The sequence below is a fragment of the Pholis gunnellus genome (assembly GCF_910591455.1).
Source record: "Pholis gunnellus genome assembly, chromosome: 17".
Taxonomy (NCBI): Eukaryota; Metazoa; Chordata; class Actinopteri; order Perciformes; family Pholidae; genus Pholis; species Pholis gunnellus.
In genome coordinates, this window is record NC_136544.1 from 5,896,725 (window position 1) to 5,922,200 (window position 25,476).

General features: G+C 44.1%; 2 protein-coding genes across 3 annotated transcripts; one reads left to right on the forward strand and one right to left on the reverse strand.

Annotated features, from left to right (window-relative positions):
- Positions 1-2,063: 2,063 nt before the first annotated feature.
- mgp (matrix Gla protein) lies at positions 2,064-4,977 on the reverse strand. Of its 2 annotated transcripts, XM_079177039.1 has the most exons (5): positions 4,891-4,977; positions 3,479-3,576; positions 3,275-3,304; positions 2,956-3,061; positions 2,064-2,672 (listed from the first exon to the last, which is right to left on the reverse strand). In XM_079177039.1, the coding sequence occupies exons 1-5, from the start codon at positions 4,974-4,976 to the stop codon at positions 2,513-2,515; spliced, it is 480 nt and encodes a 159-aa protein (XP_079033165.1). In that variant the 5' UTR covers position 4,977; the 3' UTR covers positions 2,064-2,512. The 2 variants fall into 2 exon arrangements, with proteins under 2 accessions (XP_079033165.1, XP_079033166.1); XM_079177040.1 differs by lacking the exon at positions 3,275-3,304.
- Positions 4,978-22,845: 17,868 nt separating this feature from the next.
- pde6hb (phosphodiesterase 6H, cGMP-specific, cone, gamma, paralog b) lies at positions 22,846-24,444 on the forward strand (the record flags this gene model as incomplete). The annotated part of the gene is made up of 3 exons (XM_079177099.1): positions 22,846-22,906; positions 24,064-24,221; positions 24,327-24,444. Exons 2-3 carry the CDS (start codon positions 24,079-24,081, stop codon positions 24,442-24,444), a joined length of 261 nt encoding a protein of 86 aa, XP_079033225.1. The 5' UTR covers positions 22,846-22,906; positions 24,064-24,078.
- Positions 24,445-25,476: the final 1,032 nt, after the last annotated feature.

Here is a 25,476-nt window from a genome sequence, read left to right on the forward strand (position 1 = left end):
AACTGAAACAGGATGAAACCGCCGTCCTACATTATGTGACATGATTTTAATCCGAGGGCCCTCTCTTTTTATTGCAAACTGTGGTGATTTCCTACAGAAGGAAAGCAACATTTAGAAACAAACCCACAGTGTTTGGAGATTTGTGGAGGGGTAATCTGAAATGCGGAAAGTACTTTTTTTTTTCTTCTCCAAAAACAAGTAGGTGGTTTGCCAATAAAGCGGTGGGAAAAGCTTCATACAGTGGAGTTGGACATGTTAATGAAAACTTAACTCGCCTCAAGAGAAGTGTTTTTGTAAACTTTCACCATTTAAAAAAACAAAAAACATCTAATTCTTCTCTATTTTATTTGTTAATTAAAAAGGGACCATTGCTGGTAATGTTGAAGCTGAATGCAGCATCTGATGCACTAGAAACAGCTTAAGAACCGTCTTAATCTGTGATGTGAAAGCTTCCCTCCAGATTCTGTTCTCCTCTGCTCTTCTTGTTGCTTTTCCTGACTGGATATTTAGATTCTGGACTGGTCCTGAGAGTATTCTATGGGGTGTAATTTGACTGTCTGGGTCAATGTCGGTGCCTTGACAGAGGAGGATTCAACCTCAGGACGACTTGAATTGTACTGATCGGAGGCCTTCTGGCGACACGACAAAACAAACACCCAGTCCGTCTGTCTTTTTCAGGCCATGCTGTGCCATGCAGACGTCTGCTGCCTTCTGTGTGTCTATCTGCAGCAGCGAGGATGCTGATGCATTCCTCCTGAGATTACGAGAAGCCAGATCTTCACCACACATGTTTAAATAGCCGTGTTAGCTGGTTTGAACAAAAAATAGCAAATGTTTTCTCATATGTGCAAGTGAATGCTCAAGTTACATTTCTGAGACAGTATGAACACCATCACTTAACTCAATAACATAATAGCTAACCAACGATAAGAAATGTATTGTCATCTGAAGAGCTGACTTTACGTTACGATAATAGCTAGCTGTATTAGCTTGCTGTAGCACTAGCTAGTTAGCTCAAATTCTCTGCTGTAGGCATCCGTGGGGATGTGTGTGTTTTGTAACATTTATGTTGCAGATAAAGTAGAAGCAACGTAAATTGAAAATAAGTTAATCTTATGCATAAATTCCAAGTTTGTATTGATCAAAATGACAAGATCCAAACGGAAGAGAACGTTTGTTTTGCATGTTGTTCTATGATGTGTTTACTTGAGCGTAGGCCTGCTTCATGTGTACATATTGTACACATTTATTCCACAAATATAGTTACTAGTTACTTTGCAGGTTAAGATTTTTCATTAAAAACATGAACAGTTTATGAGATCAAATACATCGTTTTTACCCCTTTTTAGGTGAGCAGGTGTGCAGTTTCAGATGTCTTTGTGTTCTTCCACCAAAGGGACATTTCTTCACGAAACTTCTCAGATTGCCTAATAATTAATAAAAGTCAATCATTTGTACAGATTTCCAAACTCCAAAATCATCTCATGAACTAAACAATGGTTTATAAAGCAGAAAACCATCTGAACACCCTTTCCCTCGTTTTTCCCCAAGCACGTAGAGAACTACGGTGGCCTTCAGGTACAAGTAACAGTGTGAAAGCCACTGTTTTGTTTGTCCTTTCTGGGCTACTGTAGAAACATGGCGGACTCTGTGAAGAGAACCCGCTCCCTATATGAAGAGCTCATTGTACTGTAAGCTACAAAAACACGATTCTTGGTTTCAGGTGACTTTGCAGCAATGAAAACATAGTTGTGAATATTCAACTTCTGCTGATAAATGCCACAGTCTGGCCCTGTAAATATTTCCACTGGCAGTTCTTAAAAGCCTCTCCGTCAATCTCCTAAAACAAATAAGGAAAATATATCGTCTTTACTTGTATACTCATTCAACACTATTCTCGGTCTAAAAACACACAGAGCTGTAAAATTTGCCATTTCATCTCGAGCAGTCACACAAATTGGACCAACACTATCACTCTAACATCTGCCATGTGTTGCAAACACTGACACTCAACGCCAAACGTTCTCCCACACCCATGTGGCAAAGAAATTGCACAAACAGGATTAAGATAAACCCCAATAAAGGGGATTTCATTTATTTATTCAAAGCAATGGAAAACAATAAATCACTGACAGCAGTGCTGGCCTGGATAAATAGTTGGATAATGTGAGAAACGGTTAGTGGATAGAGAGCGAAACACTTCAGTCGTGCATAAAGCGCATGAATCTCATAAATGCTGTGAAGGTGTGATAATAGCGGATAAAGGTTATCCTGAGATTACACAAGAGATGGGCCGTGCATTACGCCTGTAATTGACACTGGATGCCTCTGTGTTTACAGAACGTGTTTTTCTTCTAGGATCCATTCCACATCCACAAGAGGCCACAAAAACAACACATGAACTATAGAAAAGTCGTGATATGGTGGGGGGGGGGGGGGGGGGGGAAGGAATGCGCATTCATTCCCAGATGATAATGATGATTCTGCTTTTCGACAGACAGATACTTTCTGTTTAGTACCGACGAGTCACGGCTGGTCTCGGATGGGGTGGACTTCGGGCGCCGAAGTATCTCAGGTAGGCCTGCTGAAAGCCGTGGCGAAAGGCGTAGAAGCGGCAGGGAGAGTAGTCCTCACAGGTCTCCGCACGCCTCTCCGCTGGAGACTTTATCTTCCTGGACGAGATGGAAGGAGATACATTACAAAGGCAGACAGAGATAGTTAGAGGGGAACAATGGTGAGAAGAAGGAAGAGGATTGTAATCAGAAACAGCTTGTGTCTTTTCTTTGTTGCCTTTCCTCTTAAATTCTTAGATTCTAGCATTTAGCTTCAGTCTCTGTCACGTAGACTTTTAGTAGTGTAATTAAGTTTGTGCATGCCTGTCTCTGTGGTTTTTACATATGTAGGGGGCACAAGGGTAATGTGCTGCGCATGCATGTCTGTGGTTGTGTCTTCTACCTCATGAAGTTGTAATGGCTGTAGCCGTGCCCTCTGCCTGGGTTCAATACGTTGCCTCTCTGTGGCGTGATGAACGAGTTGGCTTGGTTCGGAGGCACAAACAGATCTGGAAGCACAAAACGTTTACTAGACAAAAAGTCTCGATTTTTGAATCGGGTATAAGGCATGCCCATCGTGCAACTGATCTGAGTCCGGCGAGATAAAGGGGCAGGGGTATGTTAGCCAGGGTTAAATACATTACGCTGTATAGCAGGCGGCGTCTTGTCGGTTAGAACTTGCATGCATGTTTTTCCATGAACGAGAGACAACATTTAATCACCTTCAACGGATTCTGTGCTTTCAAGAGAGTCTACGGGAAAAACATGGAGTCGGGTTAATCATAAATGATGATGATGATAATGATGATGATGATGATGATGATGATGATGATGATGATGATGATGAATGGGATGTATTATGTGTTTTGAATGAATAGTGGCTGCTGAGCGACAGAGGAGCTGAGGACGTCGGGGAGGACCCGTACCGTAGCAGACGCAGAAAGAGACCGCGGCACAGAGTGCCAGAAACTGAAGAAGGCTCCTCATCCTGGGGGGGGGGGCTTGCGTAATCCGCTCTGTGGCGCTGGACAAAGAGGAGAAAAGTGTTTCAGTGAGTCACGCCGGCACCGCAGTTAAGACTGACACAGGAGAAAGAGGGAGAAAGTGGCTCAGATTTCAAAACTGCGGGTAAACAGGAGAGAACCACAAGCAGGGATAGGAGGCTGAAAGGGGCAACGTTTCTAAATCTGGGCCCGTGGTGTTGTGCATACATACGTCTATACATGCTGGCAAGTTGCTGCAGTGCACAAACCAAAGTTATACATATATATATATATATATATATATTCATAGGACCAGATCCTCACTGAGATAAACAACAGAGGACTTTTCGGTGCATTCACTGGACTCAAGTCAGAGCCGGTCCACAAACACCCACTCAGTAGCTGGAGCCCCACTTTGTAGGGAACAACCAGAGAATAGCTGTGTAGCTGACAACTAATAGAGTCCTCATAAACTTAATGCAGGGTGATAAGTGGAAGTTATACAGAGGCAGGTATTCTGGGTGGCTCTGCACACACACACACACATCTGCACTCAGTCACGTCGTGTGTGACACCTGAACAAACAGTAATGCCAGATGTGTGTAACATCCCAACACACACACACACACACACACACACACACCCCGTCTCTATTCGCATGCCTGCAGTGCAGAAAAGCTTTCATCCCCATCTTCTGTTTGTGGGATTTGGACGGGATTCTGTTTCAGCAGCCCTCCCTTTTTTTTCTCAGTCAATAGCAGCTTTCATTATACATACGCACACGCACACGCACAACTCACTGACACATTCTCACACACACACACACACGCAGCACTCATAACATCAGCCCCTCAGGCATATCTTGGCTTACAGTTGTACCCAGACTCACAGTGGGCACAGAAACAGAGAGCCTCGGGCCCAAAGTTCACAAAGACTGGCATCTAGACGAGTGTGTGTGTGTGTGTGTGTGCGTGTGTGTGTGTGTGTGTGTGTCAGGTGCTGACAGAGTCAAAACAGTGAGTTTTATGTCGGTCTTAGCAGGGGTCCTGGTGGGTTAATTTTCCCCACTGAATGTGCCCACCTCACTGGAAAAAGCCACAGGCATGTTGTTGGGCACGCACAGAACCAACCTGAGGCTGCAGATGAAGTACTCTGCACTTACAGACGAGTACTGTAGCACTATTGTACTGTGAGGATTACATGTTGCAGCAATATACCAACAAAAGAAAAAAGAACAACTACAAAAATGCATCAGCTAATAGATCAAATGAGCAGTTTTGCCAAAGTTGAAAAAAAGATGTAAACTACCTCTATACTGTTCACGCCGTTCAGATTATTTGTTTTAACGTACTCACCGTGAAAGAGAAGTATGAAGTCTTGGAAATGTCTCTGTGTCTGTATTTTCCTCCCGAGAAATATTCCCCCAAATTCCTGACAGCATGTCTTTTATACTCACCTCTCCCCCCCCCCCCCACCCCTTCATTTCTACCCACCACCTCCCCCTTAGCCCTCGCCCTCTCTCTCTCTCTCTCTCTCTCCTCCCTTCTCACACTATCAGCCCTCTTTTTCCACCGTTTAATCAGCCCGGGGTATTAGCTCACTCCCTCGCGGCCTCCACCGAAAAACACAGACAGGGGGAGGGGGGGAGGGAGGGAGAAAAAACAAGCAGGGGGGTAAACAGAGAGGGTGCGGGACGGCTGGCACGGGGGACATCTATCCTGCTTCATCGCAGGTATGTGATAGTATTCACTGTTGTTTGCCAGCATGGGCAGCGTGATACGAAAATACCATCCGCGCAGACACAACATGGACCGAGTTGTTGGGCCCCACACGTCTCACCTGTCTCACCTGGACAGCAACACTTAGTTCTGGTATGATGTCGTCTTTCATGAGCATATTGACCATTGTTTAAAGGCAGAACTTTGAGGGTTGTACTATCCCTTTAACATCACCGTATCACTGCTGGTGTTCTAGCAACACAACGGCTGACTCAGCAGTACACCTACGTTTAAAATCACACGGGACAAACATCCATGTGGTGCGCATCACATTTGGCTGAGGCGGTACATCTGTGAATAGCTTGTGTGAAAGCAGACCCTCGCCAAAAAGCAAACAAACCAGAATAGGAGGACGGGCTATGGCACGAATCAGCTGGTTCCCAGACAGACAGATAAACATTAAGGCAGACGCAAAGATGGAGATCAACCCCCGGGCGACAGATAAGAGGAGAGATTCAGAGAGAAAGCACATGTTCGGTGCAGCCGTGGGTGTTTTTTTGGCCGCTGCAGGCCGCAGACACATTCGGTGATGTGGTCATGTTGGGCCCTCCAGCGCAGATATTAGATGTCAAACACAAAGCAGAGGGAGGGAGATGAATGAGGGGGACTGTTTTGGACTTTCTCAAAGACTTCAGTTAAGTCGTTTTTTAAATCGTTCCTAAACTTAGAGACAGGCAAAGAGGAGAGGGGCGAATGAGAAAAGGTGGAGCGGGTGATTGCATGGAAAGAAATAGTCAAACAGAGATTTTCTTTTTCACCCTTCTCCTCCCAGCGCTCTCTCTTGTTTATGCCCGCTCTAAAGCCATATTCCTGCTGTTCTCCTCGTGTGCATCTCCCTCTGTTTTTGTTTTTACCTTCACGCTACTTCGGTACTTTTTCCCTTTTCTCACTACCTCTCATGCAGTCAGTATCCTGCTCAGACCAGACACACCCCTCGGCCTTTTCCATGTCTACACGCTGCAACAAAACGAATGCACGTTAGACGGCCGTGATCTTGTTTTCTTTTCTTTTCTTTTTTGCAGACAGTGAAGTTTGATAAATGAAAAACAGAGATGGAAGTGTAAAAAACAGGATGAGATACGCCCGGCGGAGCTGAGCATGAATGTTGTGACTAACGGGGAGCATCTGAGCAGAACATCTGAAGGGAAAAGTTCAGTACAGGAGCAGGAAGAGATAATTGGCCAATTCAAGTGAGGCAGACGCAAAGTGACCTTGGAGGGGGGGATGACTGGATCAGACTGTACGGAGGCTGGACAATAGTCTGTGGTCGAGGGGGCAGGACGTGGATGGAAGAAGGAGGAATGGAAGGAAAGAACAAGCATTTGGCGGGACAATTAATGCAGGAGGAGGGAAAAATAGTGAAAAGTGCTGGAATTTCGTAATGGGGGCATGACCACAAATGTGTAAACTATCCACATAATGTCTGCAAAAACACATTTTCTTACCTGTCTGGGCCAGCCCGTAATTCAGTGGTTAAGCAGGTGCACCGGTGGTTACCAAGTCAGAACACAGACAAGCACGAATTCAACAACAACTCCCAAAACAAAGTTCAGCCCTAAACTGGCAAGGCCAGATCTTTTTCCCGCCGCTATTTTTACATATTTATGTTTTATTAATGGTCCGAGCTGTGATTCACTTGATAAAAATTCAATTTGGAAAACAGCAGAGACGTCGAGGAGTGAGTGAGTCATAGAAAACATCATGTGATGTAAGCTCCGTCTGTGGGATGAAGGACAGACATTACTCAGGACTGTCCTCCTCTCTGATGGCCCCGTTGTCCTGCGGCTGTGAATTTTGCCGTGTGAATGTCAACATGTGGGTGTTGCATGAAGCTGGCATCCTGAAGCACACACGGATCTTCATCCGTTTGTTTCCTTTTGTTTGTTTTTATGTTATTTTGTACAAATAAATAGTTTTATTGTCACTGTTTTTGGGAATGATCTTTTTTACCTTCAATTCTTCCTTCTGGCGTCTCTGCAGGCCTCATCGCCTATCGACAGACTCCAGGGCCAGTGTTGGCGTCATCACTTGTTTTCTCAGGCTCAACCTCTCCTGTGCACCGACTCCCAGCCAAACCTCCACACCTACACGTCCGTGCTGAAGAATCATGGAGGACAAAACGAGTAAAATATTATCATTTGGCATTGGATGCATCGTGGCTGAAGTGAAAAACATAAAAAAGTATGCTTGCTCACCAAAACTGACCTTTTAAAGTCAGAGTTGCTGTATAGGATTGCATGGGGATGCATGATGGTTCCTTTGGAAATGTTTCTTCATGAAAAGCTGCATATATAGTTCAAGGAATAGTTCAACATTTGATGAGCTTTCTTGCCTGCAGAAGGTCAATACCATGTGCAGTGAATACTAAGCTGGAGCCAGCCGCCGGTTAGGGACTGTACACACATTAACTATTAATACATAAATATTTTGTTCCCTGTGAACAGATCTAGTCCGGCTGTCCACCCTTGTTTGCAGTCGTTACGCTAAGCTAAGCTAACCGGCAGTGTTTTCATATTTACCACACTGTGCTTAACTCCGCACGAAAATAAATAAGCATATTTCTCAAAATGTTCCTTTAAATGTATTTGATCCATGCGCCTTAGCAACTTGCAATAACTCTGTCCTAAAATGAGCCGTTATTTTCCTATGTTCCTTAAACGCAACAGTGCAGTGCTAACCATGTGCACGTCGCTAATGATGAAGAACATCTTCTGCCCCGACGGTGATTTAATTATTGTAGTTCCTGCTGTTACATGACTGAGTAGAAATCTAGTTGGACCGCTAATTCCTCTGCTTGAATCAATGTTTAGAGGTGGATTTCAGATCTTGACTCACAACGTTTGCAGACTCTTATCGCCCCAGAGTGTCTTGTTCGCTTCAAACACATTTCTTTCGAGCTGATTGGTGGTGGGGATAGGTGAACTGTCTCACCTCTTTCCCGCCACCTCCTGTAATCTCTCGCTGCTGTAGCCAGCCTGTTATTACGGAGAGATCACAGAAGCACATATAATTCCAATTAGGAAATAGTTTGCCTCAGAACGAGGGAAACGGCATCAGGTTGAGTCCTGCATAATTTGGGGGTTTAATGTTCAGCGAGGGATCGCTCTCTATTCATCTGGAGCCCACGCAGACAACACACACACACACACACACACACACACACACACACACACACACACACACACACACACACACACACACACACACACAGAGCGCTGCAGGGACGACATTGATGATTGTAGGCCAACCAGGAAGTCAGTGACGCACTGGTTCCCTCGACAGAAAGTCGATAGGATTTTTTTACATTTTGAATTATAGCAGAAAATAAGTGATAAATAAGTTTATGATACTTTGACACGTTTTCTTCAGCAAGAAAATCCTCACAAATGAGCACCACGTTAATGACTACTGAAGAATTAGTGAATCGCTAGTAAACACAACAAGGCTGTGAAGGCCGACTAGTCGACGTCATGACGTTTTGTAGTCTAATTTAGCCACTTGTTAGCAACCGCCTATTTCAAGACACGTAAAAGCTTCAACATTCACGGGAAGGGTATTTGCTGACATACTCTATAGCATAGAACAAAACCGCCAAATCTCTTCCACTTCTGCTGATAACCACAGACCTTATTTCAGGCATCCAACCAAAAACCCATTGACATCGAGACGAGGACGCCGGACGTGCTAAAATGCTAACTAATTTGCATGTTTTACGACTCACTTCTGCGTAACTCTTTTATTTAGATTTATAGTTGTTGTTTTTTTTACTTTATTTAGGTCTCGTTATAAACCTGCAACAACCAAATTTGCTTGGCTTTGTGCTGTTAACTTTTAAGCACAGTCTAAATGATTTAAATCTCTCTTCAATGCATCAATAATGTGGGTCAATTCAGGAGACGCTGCACATCTGTGTATGTGTGTGTATGTGTGAGAGAGAGTAAGTGCGTAGGTGTGTGTGTGTGTGTGTGTTTACGTGTTTCTGTTGCTGAGTAGCTCAGTATAATCTGCCTCTATTTCTCAGAAGAGCACCATCCAACTTTTTTCGTTTTATGTGGCGTTTACTTTGGTGCCCCACCGCTCTCCTGTGGTGCCAACTCTAACAAACTGACCTGCAGGGCATGCGACCAGCACCCACCTACTCCTTTCAGGAATCTCACACACACACACACACAGACACACACAAAAATGCATTGCATCAGATAGCAATCACAGACAAGCGATCACAGATGGCGGCTCTGTTTATGAAAGTCAGAGGAGTGCAGTAATATGAAAGCATGCTATGGGGGGTTCCTCAAAACAAGGGCCCCACAATGATTGTTATGCACGACCACAAACACACTAACTGCAGCAGTCTGTTCATCTAGAAATAAGAATCAACTGTACACTTTCTTAAATGTCTTATTTCTGTCTACTTTCCTCTCTTTCCTGCCTTTTCAGCAAAGTCTCTCATCCCTTTATCAGTCTGTCTTTCTTATCATCTTATCACCCCCCCCCCCCCTCTCTCTCCATCCCTCCATTTAAAGAGACACCAAACTGTGCCGTTCTGCATCCTCTCTCCTCTTGGCTCTGTGTCCCTGCTAATTATACGAAGCCAAAAGTCTCGGACTCGACATGTCTTTGGGATTCTAAACATAAACTTTACAGCTGGACTTCAAGCTGACTGAGCTTAAGTATGTAAATAGATTCAGGCTCTGTAAACCGGTCACAGCAGCGTTTCAAACTCAATGGATTATTCGCATCAAGGTCAACTTGGGTGAACTCTTGACTGTAGCGAGCCGTCTTTGTAAGTGCAGACCTTTGAGGGAACGGAGGGCCGGAGGACTCAAAATGCTATCGTAGCTTATTAGCCATGTTGCTCTACTTTTATTTATCCTCCTCTGTCGGAGTATAAAGAACTCCACAAAGGAGGAATGGTTTACAGACAGTTACCCCCAACCAATGTGTTTAAGTTGCAATCGCGATAATTGCTCCTCATCCAATGGTGGGCCGTGGGATCCAATGAGGTTAAGGGAGAGGTGGGAGATACCAAGTTCAGTGCGCCCGTCACCATACAGCAGTATAGAAAGAAAAAATACATATTTTAAATAATACAAAATGCAACTTTTTAAAGCTGTATGTCACTATATTGCCAAAAATATTATTCGACGTTCCTCCACCATATTCGCCCCGAACAATCAGGGCTCTACTTTCTGATGTGACCAGGCTTTCCCACTGCCATACTTAAAGGCTGCTAGCATGTCTGTCCCAGACCATTTGTAATTCCGCTCTTTTCTGTCGCATTGTCGATATTCAGCGACAAAAAGTCCAGCTTGTCATCCACACTTTGACGGCATCTCATCTCTTTGTGTGTGCCTCTTTCCCATCTCTCCCTCTATCCACCATTCCCTCTGTACTTTGTTCCTCTCTCTCTCCCTTCGCAGTTGTCAAAAGCGGTCAGCTTTAATCACAAGCATGAAGCCACCAACGCGACGGGCCAAGCAGAGAACCAACGTGTCGTCTGCGACTGAGTGGTGACACGCAGGCAAGACAGTGCACGGAGCGACAGGGAGCGATTGCACCCAACAACCCCTTCAGCTTCTCTCAGACTCACATTCTCTCGGCTGTCGTCTGATTTTAGGATGGCGCTGAACGAAACCCTACAGGAGCTGTGTCCCCGAATGACCAAGGCAGGACTTGTGATGATGGAGTTATCACATGCCATAATCTGAAGTGATGAGTAGCCATTTCCCCTGGAGAGGTATAGACGAGATCAGGGGACCAAAGACAGTTTCTAGTTTTCATTTTCTGACACATTTCGGAACATATGAACTTGAGCTAAACTGAGTATAAGTCTTGTGATGTTGATTTGAATGAATGAACTGTTGAGTGTTCACACAACTCGCCAAACAAAGTTGGAAAGAAACACAGAACTTATCTTCTGAGCGGAGTTAAATCTCTCCAGAGGCCATTCTTTTTCTGTAATTTGAAGAAAACGTGCATGCTGGTAACTTGAGCCAACTCACAGTTGTTTTCTCAGATACTAATGAAAACAAGGCTACCCATAGTCTGTCCCTGTCCCCACGCACTTATACATTTATTCTTTTGGCACAAGTCGAGCAGCTAATGTGGCTATTGCAGCATTATTGACAGAATCTTCAATTCATCTCATGTTAAACTGCAAACCTCATCACATTTAAAAGAGCTGGTTTAATCTATTTTATTTCACTTTAAGATATAGTTGCACATGTTAAAGGCAGCAGGGAAACATATATGTTTGTTTTAGCCATGCCAGTGACATGTCTCTAAACATCAACATGCTAGCATTATCACAGTCCGCATGCTGATATTAGCATTTAGCTCAAGTACAGCCTCACAAAGCCACTTCCATATTTCTCCTCCCTCAGTATTGTGACGTTAAACCAGATTGTAAAGTTAAGTTGCCGAGTTTGTTTAAAAGTGCGTCTGCCCCCTTGTGGCCAAAGACAGAAGCTATATAATACAGTAAAAACATAAATCACGGGCGGTGGGCCATAAACCTGAACCATTGAGGGGTCTGCACAGTGGAATGTAACATGTCATGGTCTGCACCAATGTGTTATTGGTGTATTATAACTAAAGCAATTACACATCAGCTCAGGCCTGAGCAGAGGAGCCTCTATCCTCTGCAGCTAAAGCCCACATGATATTATTATGCAGAGGATTAGGAGTCCACACACCGAGAGCACTAACCGCAGAACCGCACACTAAGCTGACTTCATGACTAGTGTGCATGGAGTGTGTGTGTGTGTGTGTGTGTGTGTGTGTGTGTATGTAATGCTGAGCTGTGGGTGTGAAACCATAGTAACCTGGCCTCTTCCACCCTCTCCGGCCACAGTGACACACTGCAAACTAAAGAAGAGGTGTTTTTTTTCACCTGAAGGATGGCTGCACCCTCTGCTGAGTGACACTCACCTGCCCCCTGCAGGAGGAAAAGAGTGATTGCCAGTAATAAGTCGGTGGAAAAGAGCTTCAACAAACCCTGTTGTTTACCACATTGACTGATGAGTGCACACGTATATGTATTTGCGTCTACTTATTTAGAAGATTATGGCCCTTACCAATCGATCGAGTTCACACTTTATGAGGGCCACTCCTGTATTTGGATTTGTGGCCTTCTCTTGTTTGTCCGCCCCTCCCCCTTGCCATGTGCTCCTCATCCGCCTCCAAAACAGACCAGCTGGTTCAAGTTAAAATCAAATGGATTTATTATGCCACAAAACGCAAAAACAGTGACAAACCGAATCACACTATTAATAATCTAATGTTCCACGGAGCAGAGAGCAAACGAGTCCCATCCAACAGTCTGACGGATTTCGGTTAGCTATGAAAATGGAAGCCGTGAGCTCTGAAGATTCTCCAGTGAAACCCAGGCCAAATCCCAATGTCCCCCCTAAACCCTCAAACCCTGAACCCTCAAGGACTTACTGATGTCACCTGGTAAGTGGTTGAGTGTGAGAGACTGTGAGGGCTTGAGATGGTGTAAATATGAACGGGACAGCACTTTGCTGCAAGCGGAAATGGTTCATAAAGGGCTCAAAATGTCTGCGAGAGACCCCTCAAACACTCGATGATTTGACAGCGGGACAGCCCTAAACCCTCACGTTTAAACTTCTATAAGTAAATATACTGTAACATATAACATCCACCACTAGGGGTGCTATTAAACATACTTAGGAATGCTTTTAAACTTGAATTCCTCTCACTAGGAGCTGTTACCAATACTGTAATTCTTCACTTAAAACGTCATATCCTGTCTCCTCCTCTCCACTCTGCTCTGCTCCTTTCCTTTCCTCTGCCCTCCTTCCCTTTCCCCTCCCCCCTCCTCCTGCCAAAGCAAATTAAATACCAAACGTTACAGTAAGATAGACACCAGTCTCCTTTTTTCTGACATGTTTTGGCCTCTCCACTCATTTTAAAACGGACAACATATACTTCAGTTCCCACAGTTAGCTAAATGAAAGCATCTCCTCACGAAATCCTCTGTTGAGGCCATTCCTCGGAGTCTTTCCATGTCTCTGTTTTATGCGATTAAGCTCAATGAGAGCCTCTCTGTTATCCTGCCTCTCTCTGGAGCCCTACTGACCCCTCGCTGACTGCCTGAGAGCCGCCAGCTAGGACTGGTAATGAGACGTTAGCCCTGACAGCGGTAACGTCGAGGAGGCTGAAGAGTGCTATTCCCTCTTTTCTCTCCTCCCTTCGAGCGCCGTCTGAACATTTTCCTCCCTTCAGCCTTGCAGGGAGCTGCAGCATCTCCTCTTCATTCCTCTCGTCTCTTCCTGGCGAATTCTCTCTTTCCCTCCCAGCTCATAACGTCTCTTCTGTCTCACTATGGTTTTCTGGTTCTCATCTTTGTTGGCTGCCGCGTGGCTGCACATTATAACAGTGGGTGAGGGACTAAAGTGAAGCTCCCAGACTCTACAGGCCTGCAGCAGGGCTTTAAGTGAAGAGGAGGCTGTTAGAGTGCACTGTGGTTTATTGGGAAACAAACACATACTGAGGCAGAGGTTTGTCTGAACCATTTAACAAACTGTACGAATGTAAAACGACATGTCCCCGTGGACGCATTGATCTCAAATCATTGCTGCCGTTTTAATAAAGAGACATAGCACGGAATGGAAGGCCAGATGTGAAAGGTTTTGGCATCAATGTTTTAGAACATCACATTTTTGGAGCCATATTTTTCAGTTTGGCTGTTTTGTATCTTTTTGGTAATTTTACGGGTTTTTTTTGTCCGTTTGTATTCATTTTTTGTCCTTGTGGTTCTTTTGTGTCTATTTGCAGCCACAAAGTGTCTCTTTTTTCATATAATAATAATTACAAAAGATTATTGGAAACTCTTAACTCTTAAAACTCTTAAGGCAGCTTTAGTCCGCTGTTCTGATTTAAACTGATTCATTAGTTTTACTGCATTTTAACGTAATGTTACAGCAGCCTTAGTACGTTGTGCAAAAATGAACAAACACAGATATTGGGTTGGACTGAGTTGGCACACACTCAGCACTAAAAGGCTCTTCAGATCATATCTCATCGGGGCTTTCTACTCGACAGAGTTGAGTCAGTGTGCTTGGTGAGGTCACGGGGGTTTGTTCTGTTTTAAAATGCTCGGCGTGGCGTCGACGTTGTCATCCAGCAGCGTCTCACAACATATAAGATCTATAATGTGTATTCCTCGGCTTCCTGGGTTTTAACGGCTGCCTGAAAGCGGCAATCACGGCATCGCACTGTTACAGACTCACTGTTAAGTATTAATGAGTACATTACTACACTGTGGGCTGGAAATGGGATGCTTAGCTAGCCAAGGGCGTATCCTGCCTTGTGCACACACACACACACACACACACACACACACAGACAGACACAGACGCACACACACAGACACACACACACGTCACTGTACTATGAAGTGGAACAGATTGGGAATTTATGACCTGAACCCGAAGACATAAACATGTAAATAAGCATTAATCCTGTTCATTAGCGGTACATCCAGTTATGTGGCAAAAACAGGCGCTGTGAGCCATCCAAACATGTGTGTGTGTGTGTGATGTGCATGTGTATTTGTGTGTGAGAGAAAAAAAACCCACCCACAATGCACCAAAATGGAGTGTTTTTTGAAAATAAAGTTCAAACAGATGTTTCCGTTAAAAGCTCTCAGGATGTTTGTGGCAGTAAAATAAGGTAAACATATACAGCATTGACAGATCTGTAATGGAACATCAGTTCTTCATCTTTATACATACATTCACACAGAACATATGTGGCTGTTGGAAATAAAAAAAATAAAAAACATTCATAAATAAGCTTTTCCTTTTCATGTATCATTTCAATGCAGAGATGAATGCAGCATTTATTAGGTCTGCATTCAGGCTCGGAGCAAACCCAGGAAACACGTGCACGAGGTACAAATGAAAGGGAGCAGAGAAGTCAAATCACATGACGTCTACTCCGAGGACTAATTCCCTCACCGGTGCATGCGGAGCCCGAGAGGGACGCCTCGGAGCGCTCGCTACGCTGAATAACCTTTTGCTTCCTTTATCTTCTCCTCAACCAGCTTTCTTCAATCCTTTATGGCTTCTTTCAAGAAGTCACACACGCAAAGAAATCCATCCTGTATCCGTCCTGCATGCCAACACACACACACACACACACACACACACACACACACACACAAACACATTAAATAGGATGAGCACTATTTTCTACCTGCAATCATGCACTGCTACTGCAGCATATACATGAGTGTGTGTTATGTGTGTGCACGTGCATGTGTAGCGTGTATTTCTGTTTCTGGGCTGCCTCAGATTCTATTAATTGCTATTAATGCTGTTCCCATTGCTTTCAAGCCCTTGCGAACGTCATCATGTGTCACGACGACGTCAGCCTCTCTGATTTGGTGATATCCAATTAGTCTGCCTCACCGATCCAATCTAATAAGTGGCCTCCTTTAATGCCAATGGAAGCCTTAAAGCCCCGATTACAGCTTCCCTTGTCTTTCTAACCCTCTCTCCGTCACTCTGCACCCACTCCGAGCGGTCGGCTCGACTACTTTCACAACGCGAACATCCCAATGTGTGAAAGAGTGTTTCGGGTCGGTTTTGATCTCCGAACACATTTTGGCCCTCTCTTTGAGCCTCACATGCAGTACGATGCAGATGTTCCTCAGAATTATGAATACACTGCAAGCTCATGTTTTAGCAAATTGTTTCGCAGTTTGGAATTTGATGACGTCAAAAGATCCGCAGTAATCTGCAGTCTGTCGTACTGAGCTACTTGGCTTTCCTACAGCACTTTAAATAAAAGGCTATGTGTCGTTATAACTTGTCTTGCTTCTGCCTTAATTTAAGCTCTGATTTATGTCCATTGTGAACAACTGATTTGTTGCGACGCTTAAAAGACCATTTAAAGAGCACTTGACTCCCTAATGTAGCATCGTGCATCCAAAACACTGTCAGACTCATGATGGACATTTTAATAAAGAGGCTCAAAATCCATGCAGCAGAATGGAGGTATTAGGCGTTTCTATTTCACGCACGCGTCTTCTTTATCAAAACCTACATTACCCACAATGCAACGCGACCGCCGAGGGTTTGTTTGAAGATTCAGGTGTGTTACAGGCCATACACTGGAGTGAGTTGAAAGCGCGAAAAAGGAAAAAGTTCTAACTCTCCGCATCTATCATTTCTGATTCATCAAACATCAAAGCCAAGGTCACGTCTGCACCCCGCGCACCCTGTGTCTCTATATGTCTTGACGTTTGTGTGATCCTGTGTTCAATTTCAGCCAATATATTTCTTTCCTCTCACCGAGATTGAAAGCAATCATCCTTCATGTCAGACGTCACATCAGTTTGGCCCATGCATACGGGAAATCTTTACATCTTTTTGCAGAACGTGTCATGGTGGGGATTGGTTTTTGATGCAATGTTTTGATAAACATTGTACCAGCAGTTGAAGCGCGAATTTTCCCATGAAAAAAAATCTCGGTCCGTCCTTACTTTTCTGATTCATATATCATGAAAGCCAAATGTCAGGGTTCAATAAATAGTATTCAGCATGTACAGCGCAACATGAATCTCAATGTTTATTCTCCTGTTTTACATTCGGACTACAATGGCCGCAGGATAGCCAAGTTGTCCGCTGCCTCTTTCCTTTCCTTCTGCACAATGTTTTCATTCCTGCCTCAAATTGAAATATGGCATATTAATAATTGCACACCCACATACGTGCTGCTGCTGCTGCTGCTGCACATGAAGCTCACAGCTCGCCTCAGTCTGTGAGGCGAGAAATAACAGGATTTTTCGCTGTGACGCTTTCCGTGATACGTTCTGCATTTCTGCAGCGTATTCGCAAAAAGACTCGCCTCGGAGTTGCAGAAGAAAAGGGGGGGATAGTTTGGCAAAGTGCCAGTCCGGGACAAACACTTGTGCTGTACGCACAATGCATGGGCACACAGGAGGATCAAAAGGTTTTTTCTTTGGATAAGCGTGCACGACAACAAGGTTCAGAGACAATTGTGTCTCAACATGACACAAAGTCACACAAAATCACACAAAAACGACTGCAGCGGTTGCAGAAATTCTCCCTGAGATAACTTTATAAATGTCTTCTATATGATTTTCACCCAACAGATACTCTTTGTACTGTATAGACAAAGACAGAAAAAATGTAAAACGACATTCTTCTCAACGTATTCTGGGCTCTGCAAAGGAGGGAGACGGGACTCAAACAGTTCCTGAAAAGGTTTTTGAGGAAGGCCTCATGACGACAATCGACGTAAGCCCATGAAATGAGATTCAGGTCAATCGGCCTTTCAGAGAAGTCTTCCAAGTGTCCAATTAGTTCAACACGCCGGCTTCTTAAAGTCTTACGCAAGGCCGACACACAGAGGAAAATTCACAGCTTCCCTGGAAAGATTCCAAAAAACACAAATAGATATTTGCAGAAACAATGGAAAGGACAACTCGCCATTAAAAATGTGTCTTTATTGAAAGCAACGCACCTCAGTCAATATGCTGACAACGTACAGGAAACACCAGCCTGTTCTTCTGTACGGCTTATTAACCAGCAGAGAAAACATTAAGGAAATTGGAAAACATATTCATCAAATAGAAAAATAATATATTTACTGCAGGCAAATCCATGTATAAAAGAAATGTGCTGGTTGCCACGAAAGTAAGAGATTTAGGCAAAAACTGAAAAGGATTTTGCACTTCAAAGCTTGAAGAAGCGTGGCAGATAGGAAATGGAAATGCATAACGTGTTTGCATGAATGAGTAAAATCATTAGTTGCATTTGAAGTGAATTTCTGTAAGCCATGCCTGGGAATTTCAATCGGAAGTGAGAGAGAGAGAGAGGCCCGTGAATACTGACTGAGCTGGAATGAAAATGACTTATGTAAAATAAAAAGCAGGTTTTTTTTTTAAGATTCTAATATCCAATATTGATGCAACAGAAACAGCAGTGATTTCTTCATGAATAATGTATGCGGCTCCGTCTGAAAGCAGTTACAAAGCAGCGTAATCAAGAGGTATAAAAGATGTGGCAGATGACATTGATCAGGAAAACGACTAGGTACACGACACAAAAAATATAAAGTGGAATAAACAGAAGATTGTTACATCAAGGCCGTAACAAATGAAAAACAACTTCACTGAAGTGGCGGATCAAACAGAGGGAGAAACCTTTCAAGAGCAGGTTTTAAGAAGAGATTGCAAACAGGATGATACTTACAGACTCTTTGAGGCCAATCAAGCGGTTTTTTTTGGGTCGGTGTTCTGCAACTCTGAAACAGTGTTGGTACAGTCTGGAGGATCATGAGGATCCTGAATTAAACCATCACGCAGTTAACGAGAGGAGCTCGACTCTCGTCTCATGTGGTTGAAAGCCTTGCTGCGGTATTTTGAACTGACTGGAGTCACAGAGGTGTCTTGTGTGAAACAGGTGATGGATCAGCCGCCACTGAATCCCAAACAAAATGTGTTTTCGGGGGGTGAAAAATGGAAAAAGAACTCTGTTACAGACAGCACATACGCAAGAGCAAAGAGTAGCCCACGAATCTGTGATACATGTAACCGATTATGTACTGCATGTACATGTGACTACAAGTAAGTGTGTGTGTGTGTGTGTGTCACTTACACAATAATTCCCAACCAGCTGGTGGCCTGCTCATGCTGGTGCTAGGGGATAGGCCTACATGGAAGAAAAAAATACATTATATAAACTATATATATATATATATATATATATATATATATATATATATATGGAGAGAGAGAGAGAGAGAGAGAGAGATTGAAATTGAGTAAGCTCGCTGAGAAATTGAAACAGTTGGCAAAAGTAATTGATAAATGGTTAAAATATTAGCTTAACAGAAAACAAACAGTTGAATGAGTTAGCTAAAATCATCAAAATGCTTGAAACATTAGCTACAAGTAATGGATACATGGTTGAAAACATGTCACGCTTCTGCCAGTAGGAAGACAAAAGTCACTTGAATAATGCAACCTCGGACAGCTCAACTGTGTGAACTATTGAAATGAATTGAAATGAACATACTTGAGACAAGAACTGCGTTGTTTGAGGGCTACTTGAGAACCTGACGGGGCCGTGGGCACAGACGCACTGACTTAGTGTCTGCGTTGCCCCGTCAGCATGCGCTGGGATGAGGTCCCATGTTTAACCTGTACATCTGCTGTATATGTCGCTCTCTGAACGAGCCCTTACATCAACACCAACACTGGAACCGTCTGACCTCATATTTACCCGCACACCAGACAGTCTGAGACATGTCAGGATACGTGTGGTTCACGCACAAGACTGTTATTAAAGGTGTTTCATTAAACATACATTTAAAGTGATATTTTAACACCCATGAAGGCTTGAAAGGTGGCTGTAGTTTCCGTCTTCAAAGAGGTTCCTTTCATGTCAGAAAACCTTCTTGAATCACCCCTTACAGCATAAATCTACTTCCGTGCTGTATTTTCTCCAATACTGTAGATGTTATTATTATTTAGCCATACAAAGCTGAAGGGGATACAGCGTATGTGTTTCACCCCTTAGCGGGTGCGGAGCGGATCAAAGCACAATGAAGGGTTGACTGGAAGCGGAGTGAATGTTAATGTGTCTGGTGTCTCTTCCCTGACACCCTAGATTCGATCTTTAAAAAAAAAGAGACGATTTCAAACGGTTTGCGCTAATGGGTCACGTTCTCCTATTTTTGGGGACGATGGCTCGGCATTTACACAGATAAATGTGTCTCGGACACAAAGCAAGTCCAAAGCCACACTAGAGACTGTGGTTCAGTCCTGTCTCGACCCTTTTTGGTAAAAAAAATAAAATATAATGTCTATAAAAAGTGCATTCATTGAGCTGAGAATAGTCGCTCGTGGGCTCTTTGAGCTTCTTGCGGAGTGGAAAGCAAACCTCCATACATCCAACACATGTAGGTTACTGTATGCCTGCACTGTATACGGTGGTACTCAGGCCAAAAGGGCTAGGACGTAAAAAGAGTATGGTTTCCTCTGAACACTCACACACACACTGGAATTCATGAGCTTCATGAAAGAACAGGTTTCTTTGTTGAAGTCGTATTTAGCTGATGTTTGACATGCTGTAAAATGCTGCCTGTTGAAGCTGAACACAAGCACAGGACTCCCTGCGTCGTATTGCTGCCCCAGTGGTACTTTTCAATACTAAGTCCCTTCGTTAATCTAATTCGTGGCCGAGGTATTAGCCTGATCCAGCAGACGTACGATGAGTGGGCTCCGAGGTTGACTTATTGACCTACTGTGTCAACATGTTAACATCTCACCGTGTAGCTTTAGTTCAGTCCGGTTCATTGTTTTTTTCACTGAGGAGCCTTGCTAACAGTCTGCCGGCGTACTTTAAAGAGGCCACGAGGCATACAAGCTTAGCTGAGTCAACTGTACTTACAGCAGCGTTTCTGGAACAGAACAGCACACTGGCAAGTATCGTAGATTTGTGATGTGATAACACTGATGAAACAGGCCTGGTCCACACTGCTGATCGCCCCAACCCGCAGACTGATGCAGAGTTTACATTACATAGTGCGGAAAAGTCTGTGTCGTTTAAAGAGGCCAGCTCCATTCCTATCTTCAGCCCACAAACTCCTAAGTAAATAGGCTTAGCCTTTGCCCGGTCCTGCTTTAGGACCATGTTGGCCTCCAAACCTTAGCCGATTAATGTGCAGCATATGATGGACCCCAATCCCAGACCACTATACGAAATGATAGATTATAGCAAAAAGGACATCCATCTTTGAACAGTACGTTAATCCAGACAACTCTAATCGCCATTTCTTGGCCCTTGCTTCCATTTTCACATGAGTTAATCAATTGACTGTAAAAAGCTACAGACTGCATAGATATTAAATAATGGTGGTTAGTAACTACCATTAAAGATGTGGTTGCAATAATGAGCATTGTGCTATCACCCTTTGGATTTCAGGGAGGTCGTTTTGTTACAATCTTGGCAGTTGGCCGGTCCGCCAACGTCTACTCGATTGATTGTCATTTTGTACAAACATTCATGTTCCCCAGAGGAAGAATCATCTTGACTTTGGTGATCCTCCAGCTTTTCAACGACTAAATGTTAGCCAACATGCTAAACAAACATGGTCAACATGGTTAACGTCATACCTGCTAAACATCAGCATATTAGCATTGCCATTGAGAGCATGTTAGCATGCTGACGTTAGCATAAAGCACCGCTGTGACTACAACAGCCTCACAGAGCCGCTCGCCTCATCTAGTCCCAATTTATTCATCTTTTAGCAACGATGTTTCAAGATAGAGCGCAAATAGAATGGAAGTCAATTAGTTAACGAATATAAGAAGTGAAGAACAAAAGAATGACACAAGGAACAAAGGCCTTCTTCTTTCCCTGTGTCTGTGTGAGTTGGTGGTAAAGTTTGTCAGTCTGTAAACGTCTCTTGGGTTTTAAATAATTCCTGGTTGGATCATTTGAAGAACAACAACGTCTGCTTACGTACCTTCCCGTCAGCGCTGTGTGGTTGCGTCATGGCTTTTTCTCAGGAGCCTTCTTGTCGCGCTTCCAAACAAGCTAATCCGGCATCCTCCCTGTAAATCAACATTTTCCACACGCAGAGGCCAAATCATTACGAGAGAACTTTCATTCATTATATCACACCAGGTTAGATGTACTCTGCTGATCAGGCACGGTATATTCTAACATAGTCCTAGATCTTGAATCCTTAGTAGTTTTACCTTTCCTAAAATACTGAAGTATACTAGAAGAATTCAGTAACTATGTAGAGGCATGAAGTCGAAGGCAACCGGACCAGCTATTCGTTCAGTTTGAAGACAATTCTTCAGGATCAAACAGCTGCATTTGATTTAGCACAAATGTGATGTGTGACATCATGATGGGGGGAGAGAGGGAGGTCACCTACACTTGATGTTGATTAACAACACTTTAACATGAAGAGAGGTCAGGCAGCTTGGCTCTTCAGCTCACAGCTAAAACCTGCTTATTGCAGTGATTCATCAAAACACTTTTTGAGTTCTGTAAGTGCTCAGAATGTCCTTGAATACACCGACATGCAATTTGCATTACAGAAAGAACACAACTGCTTGTTTTAAGCTCCCCTTTTCAATCAAATTCAAAGTCACAAGAGACTATATTTTTGCATATTACAAATGTAATCTAATAAGAGCTTGACGTCTGTTTAGTTGTGGCTCTACACGTGAAAGCAGCATCTCACATTGACCTCACAACAAAGCTCATCACAGGCGTGCTGGGGTTTAGAGGGATAAGCCCGATCAGATCCTACCAGATGGATCTTTGACGCTGTCTCCCCATGAGGGTGCACCGCCTCCCAGGTAGGGAGGGCAGCGGAGGGTGACATGATGGGAACAAGGACAGGGGGGGGGGGGGGGTGTGGCCATGTGACTGGAAAGAGGAGGATGTGGGGATTAGAGATGGAGATATAAAAGCGCAACACGGAAAACACGCTTCACATATTCACATAAGAAGAAAACAAGCAATCTCTCTGAGCAGAGATCGGCGGTGGCCTCTCGGGATATCTGTGACAACAGGTGAGAACAGCCTTAATCGACTTATGAAGGACGTTTGTTACTTTAATCATAACAGCTTTTATAATGTTGCCATGGTAATAGAAACTACTTGTGCACTGCTTCAAGGTAAAATGTCGGCACTGAACTCATAGACAATGCAAGAATTCAGATCCACTTAAGAGTTTGATGATAAGTTTGTGCATTGTTAGCTAAAACTGTAAACCGCTGCCAGGAAGAGGAACGACTGAAAGCTCTGATGTGTTATACGTGACGTGTGTAGGCTGAAGTACAGTAGGAGTTCAGAAAAGAAGGACTCTTGAAAGGCATTTAGTAGAAACTTAAAAAGGAGAGGACAGGTGTGTGTATTGTCCGATGCCCGGTGTAAGGTGACTTTAGGGGCGCAGCAGCAGATGGCTGATAACATGCTGGGCAGCGGCTCCACAGACTTTGTGACCCTCACTACAGGGCCCCCTAGATCTGCTGCGGCAGGGGGCACATGTGGTCGAGTGACATAACGTGCCATGGCAGGGTGTTCTCCGCCTCTGTCAAATGGCCCTACCAGGATTACCAGTGTCAGATGTCACAGGAAGAGGGGGGGTGGGGGGAGAGAACAAGAGCTCAGACAGGATACCTCTTAAGATCGTGATGGAGATGAGGACAGGACAGGACAGGACAGGACAGGACAGACGGGGACGTAAGCAGGTCCATTTGCGGAAAACAACGCCGTGACACGTGTTGTGATGCAGCCTCACCGGGTCAGCAAGAGAAAACAATTCACAGATGATGTCGCTGGAATAGTTTGTAATTCAGTAATCAGTATCCTGGTATATCTTAAGTATCAAACATCAGCCGTTGAATTTTTTTGAAAAAAGTCAGAGGTCCCATTGCACATGGCGTCCCTGTTGTTCAAGAAGGGCAATTAGTCCGCTGCGGATCAGAGTGGGATTAAAGCTAATCTGGTTGTTTAAACTAATCTGCATGATCTCTTCTGATTGGCATTGAGGGCTGGAAGGAAACAGGATTAACAGAGGGCAGCAGAGGGAGAGGGAGAGAGAGAGAGAGAGAGAGAGAGAGAGAGGGAGAGAGAAGGGCAGAGGATAAAAGAGGAGGGGACAGAGGAAGCCACAGGAGTCAACTGTGATCTCCCCGTCTGATGTCACATGTCGCCTTTCTTTTAGAGATCCTCAGCAGAAATGAACGCCGCCCCTCCTGCAGGAAGCGCCCTGGCCCCCGGTTCAACGGCCGGCCCCACCACACCCAAGAAGGGACCACCCAAGTTCAAGCAGAGGCAGACCCGTACATTCAAGAGCAAAGCCCCGAAGCCAGGCCAGAAGGGGTAAATAAAAAAAACATTCATTACATTTTATACATATATTTATTTGTATTCAATGCAAACAATCAAAGTCAGGCAGCTCACCTCTTTTGTTTTCTCTCCTCGCAGCTTTGGCGACGATATCCCCGGCATGGAGGGCCTCGGCACAGACATCACAGTGGTGTGCCCATGGGAAGCCTTCGGCGACATGGAGCTCAGCGACTTGGCCAAATACGGCATCATCTAAACCGGCTGCCTCCCGCCTTCCTCGCCTGCATGCACCCCTCCTCCGTCCGGCCCTCTCCGCCCTGCCTTCTCTCCGTCCCAGCTCGGCACGCCAGGATAAGACTGCCAGCGAACCCCCTAATGCCCTCTCGTCTATCTACCTCATGCCTCACTCCACTAAGTGGAAGGAGAACATAAATCATGATATTATTTTTATATGATTATACGATATTTTTTTATAGTATATATATATATATATACTTGGAATGAGAAGACGAGAAAAATAAAAAAACCCACATACCGTATTCCCTTCATCCATCTATGATAGTCTTCTCCCGACGTCTCCCCCCTCCTCATTCGGACTCCCCCCCCCCCCAACCCACGGCAATGGACGCTTCTAGCTGTCTATTAAAATGTAAATATTTTGTTCTCAGCGTTGAACCTTGTCTCCCATCCTACCTTTTGTATGTCCTCCCACTTTTGTTTTGCATTGTATTTTCTACTCCATGTGCACAACTGTAACTGTACTGTGAACACCAAGGGGATGCAAGGAGAGCTACAATGCACTTTCACGTGATCACGGAGGATCCACTCCCTTTTATCCCATCCGTCTCTCTCTCTCTCTCCTTGCTGCTATCTGAACCCACGCCCCTCCTTAGAGAAAACAAAGGCATATACTGTATGTTATGTGTTGCGCAATACCACAGAAGATGTACTGTGAACTGCTACGTCCTGATAGCCGCAGTAAAATGTGTATATTTATAGTACTCATGCTGTCCGTCTTGTTTTTATGGAACACCTATAGATGAAAGACGACAGCCATGGAATTCATCTCAAGCAATAAATATGTCAAACAAAGGGAAACAAAAAACAATCATGATTTAATATCTCTAATAAGGATCTAGGATGAGCTACAACATGAAAGTATACTCCCCTACGTTTCCCCGCAGTCCTCTAATTCAAATTGATGACGTTTCCTTCTGCCTCTTAACTCCAATGCTGTCGGAGCACATCTAATAATAATTACCGCTCATTTTAAGGCTTCCTGAAATCC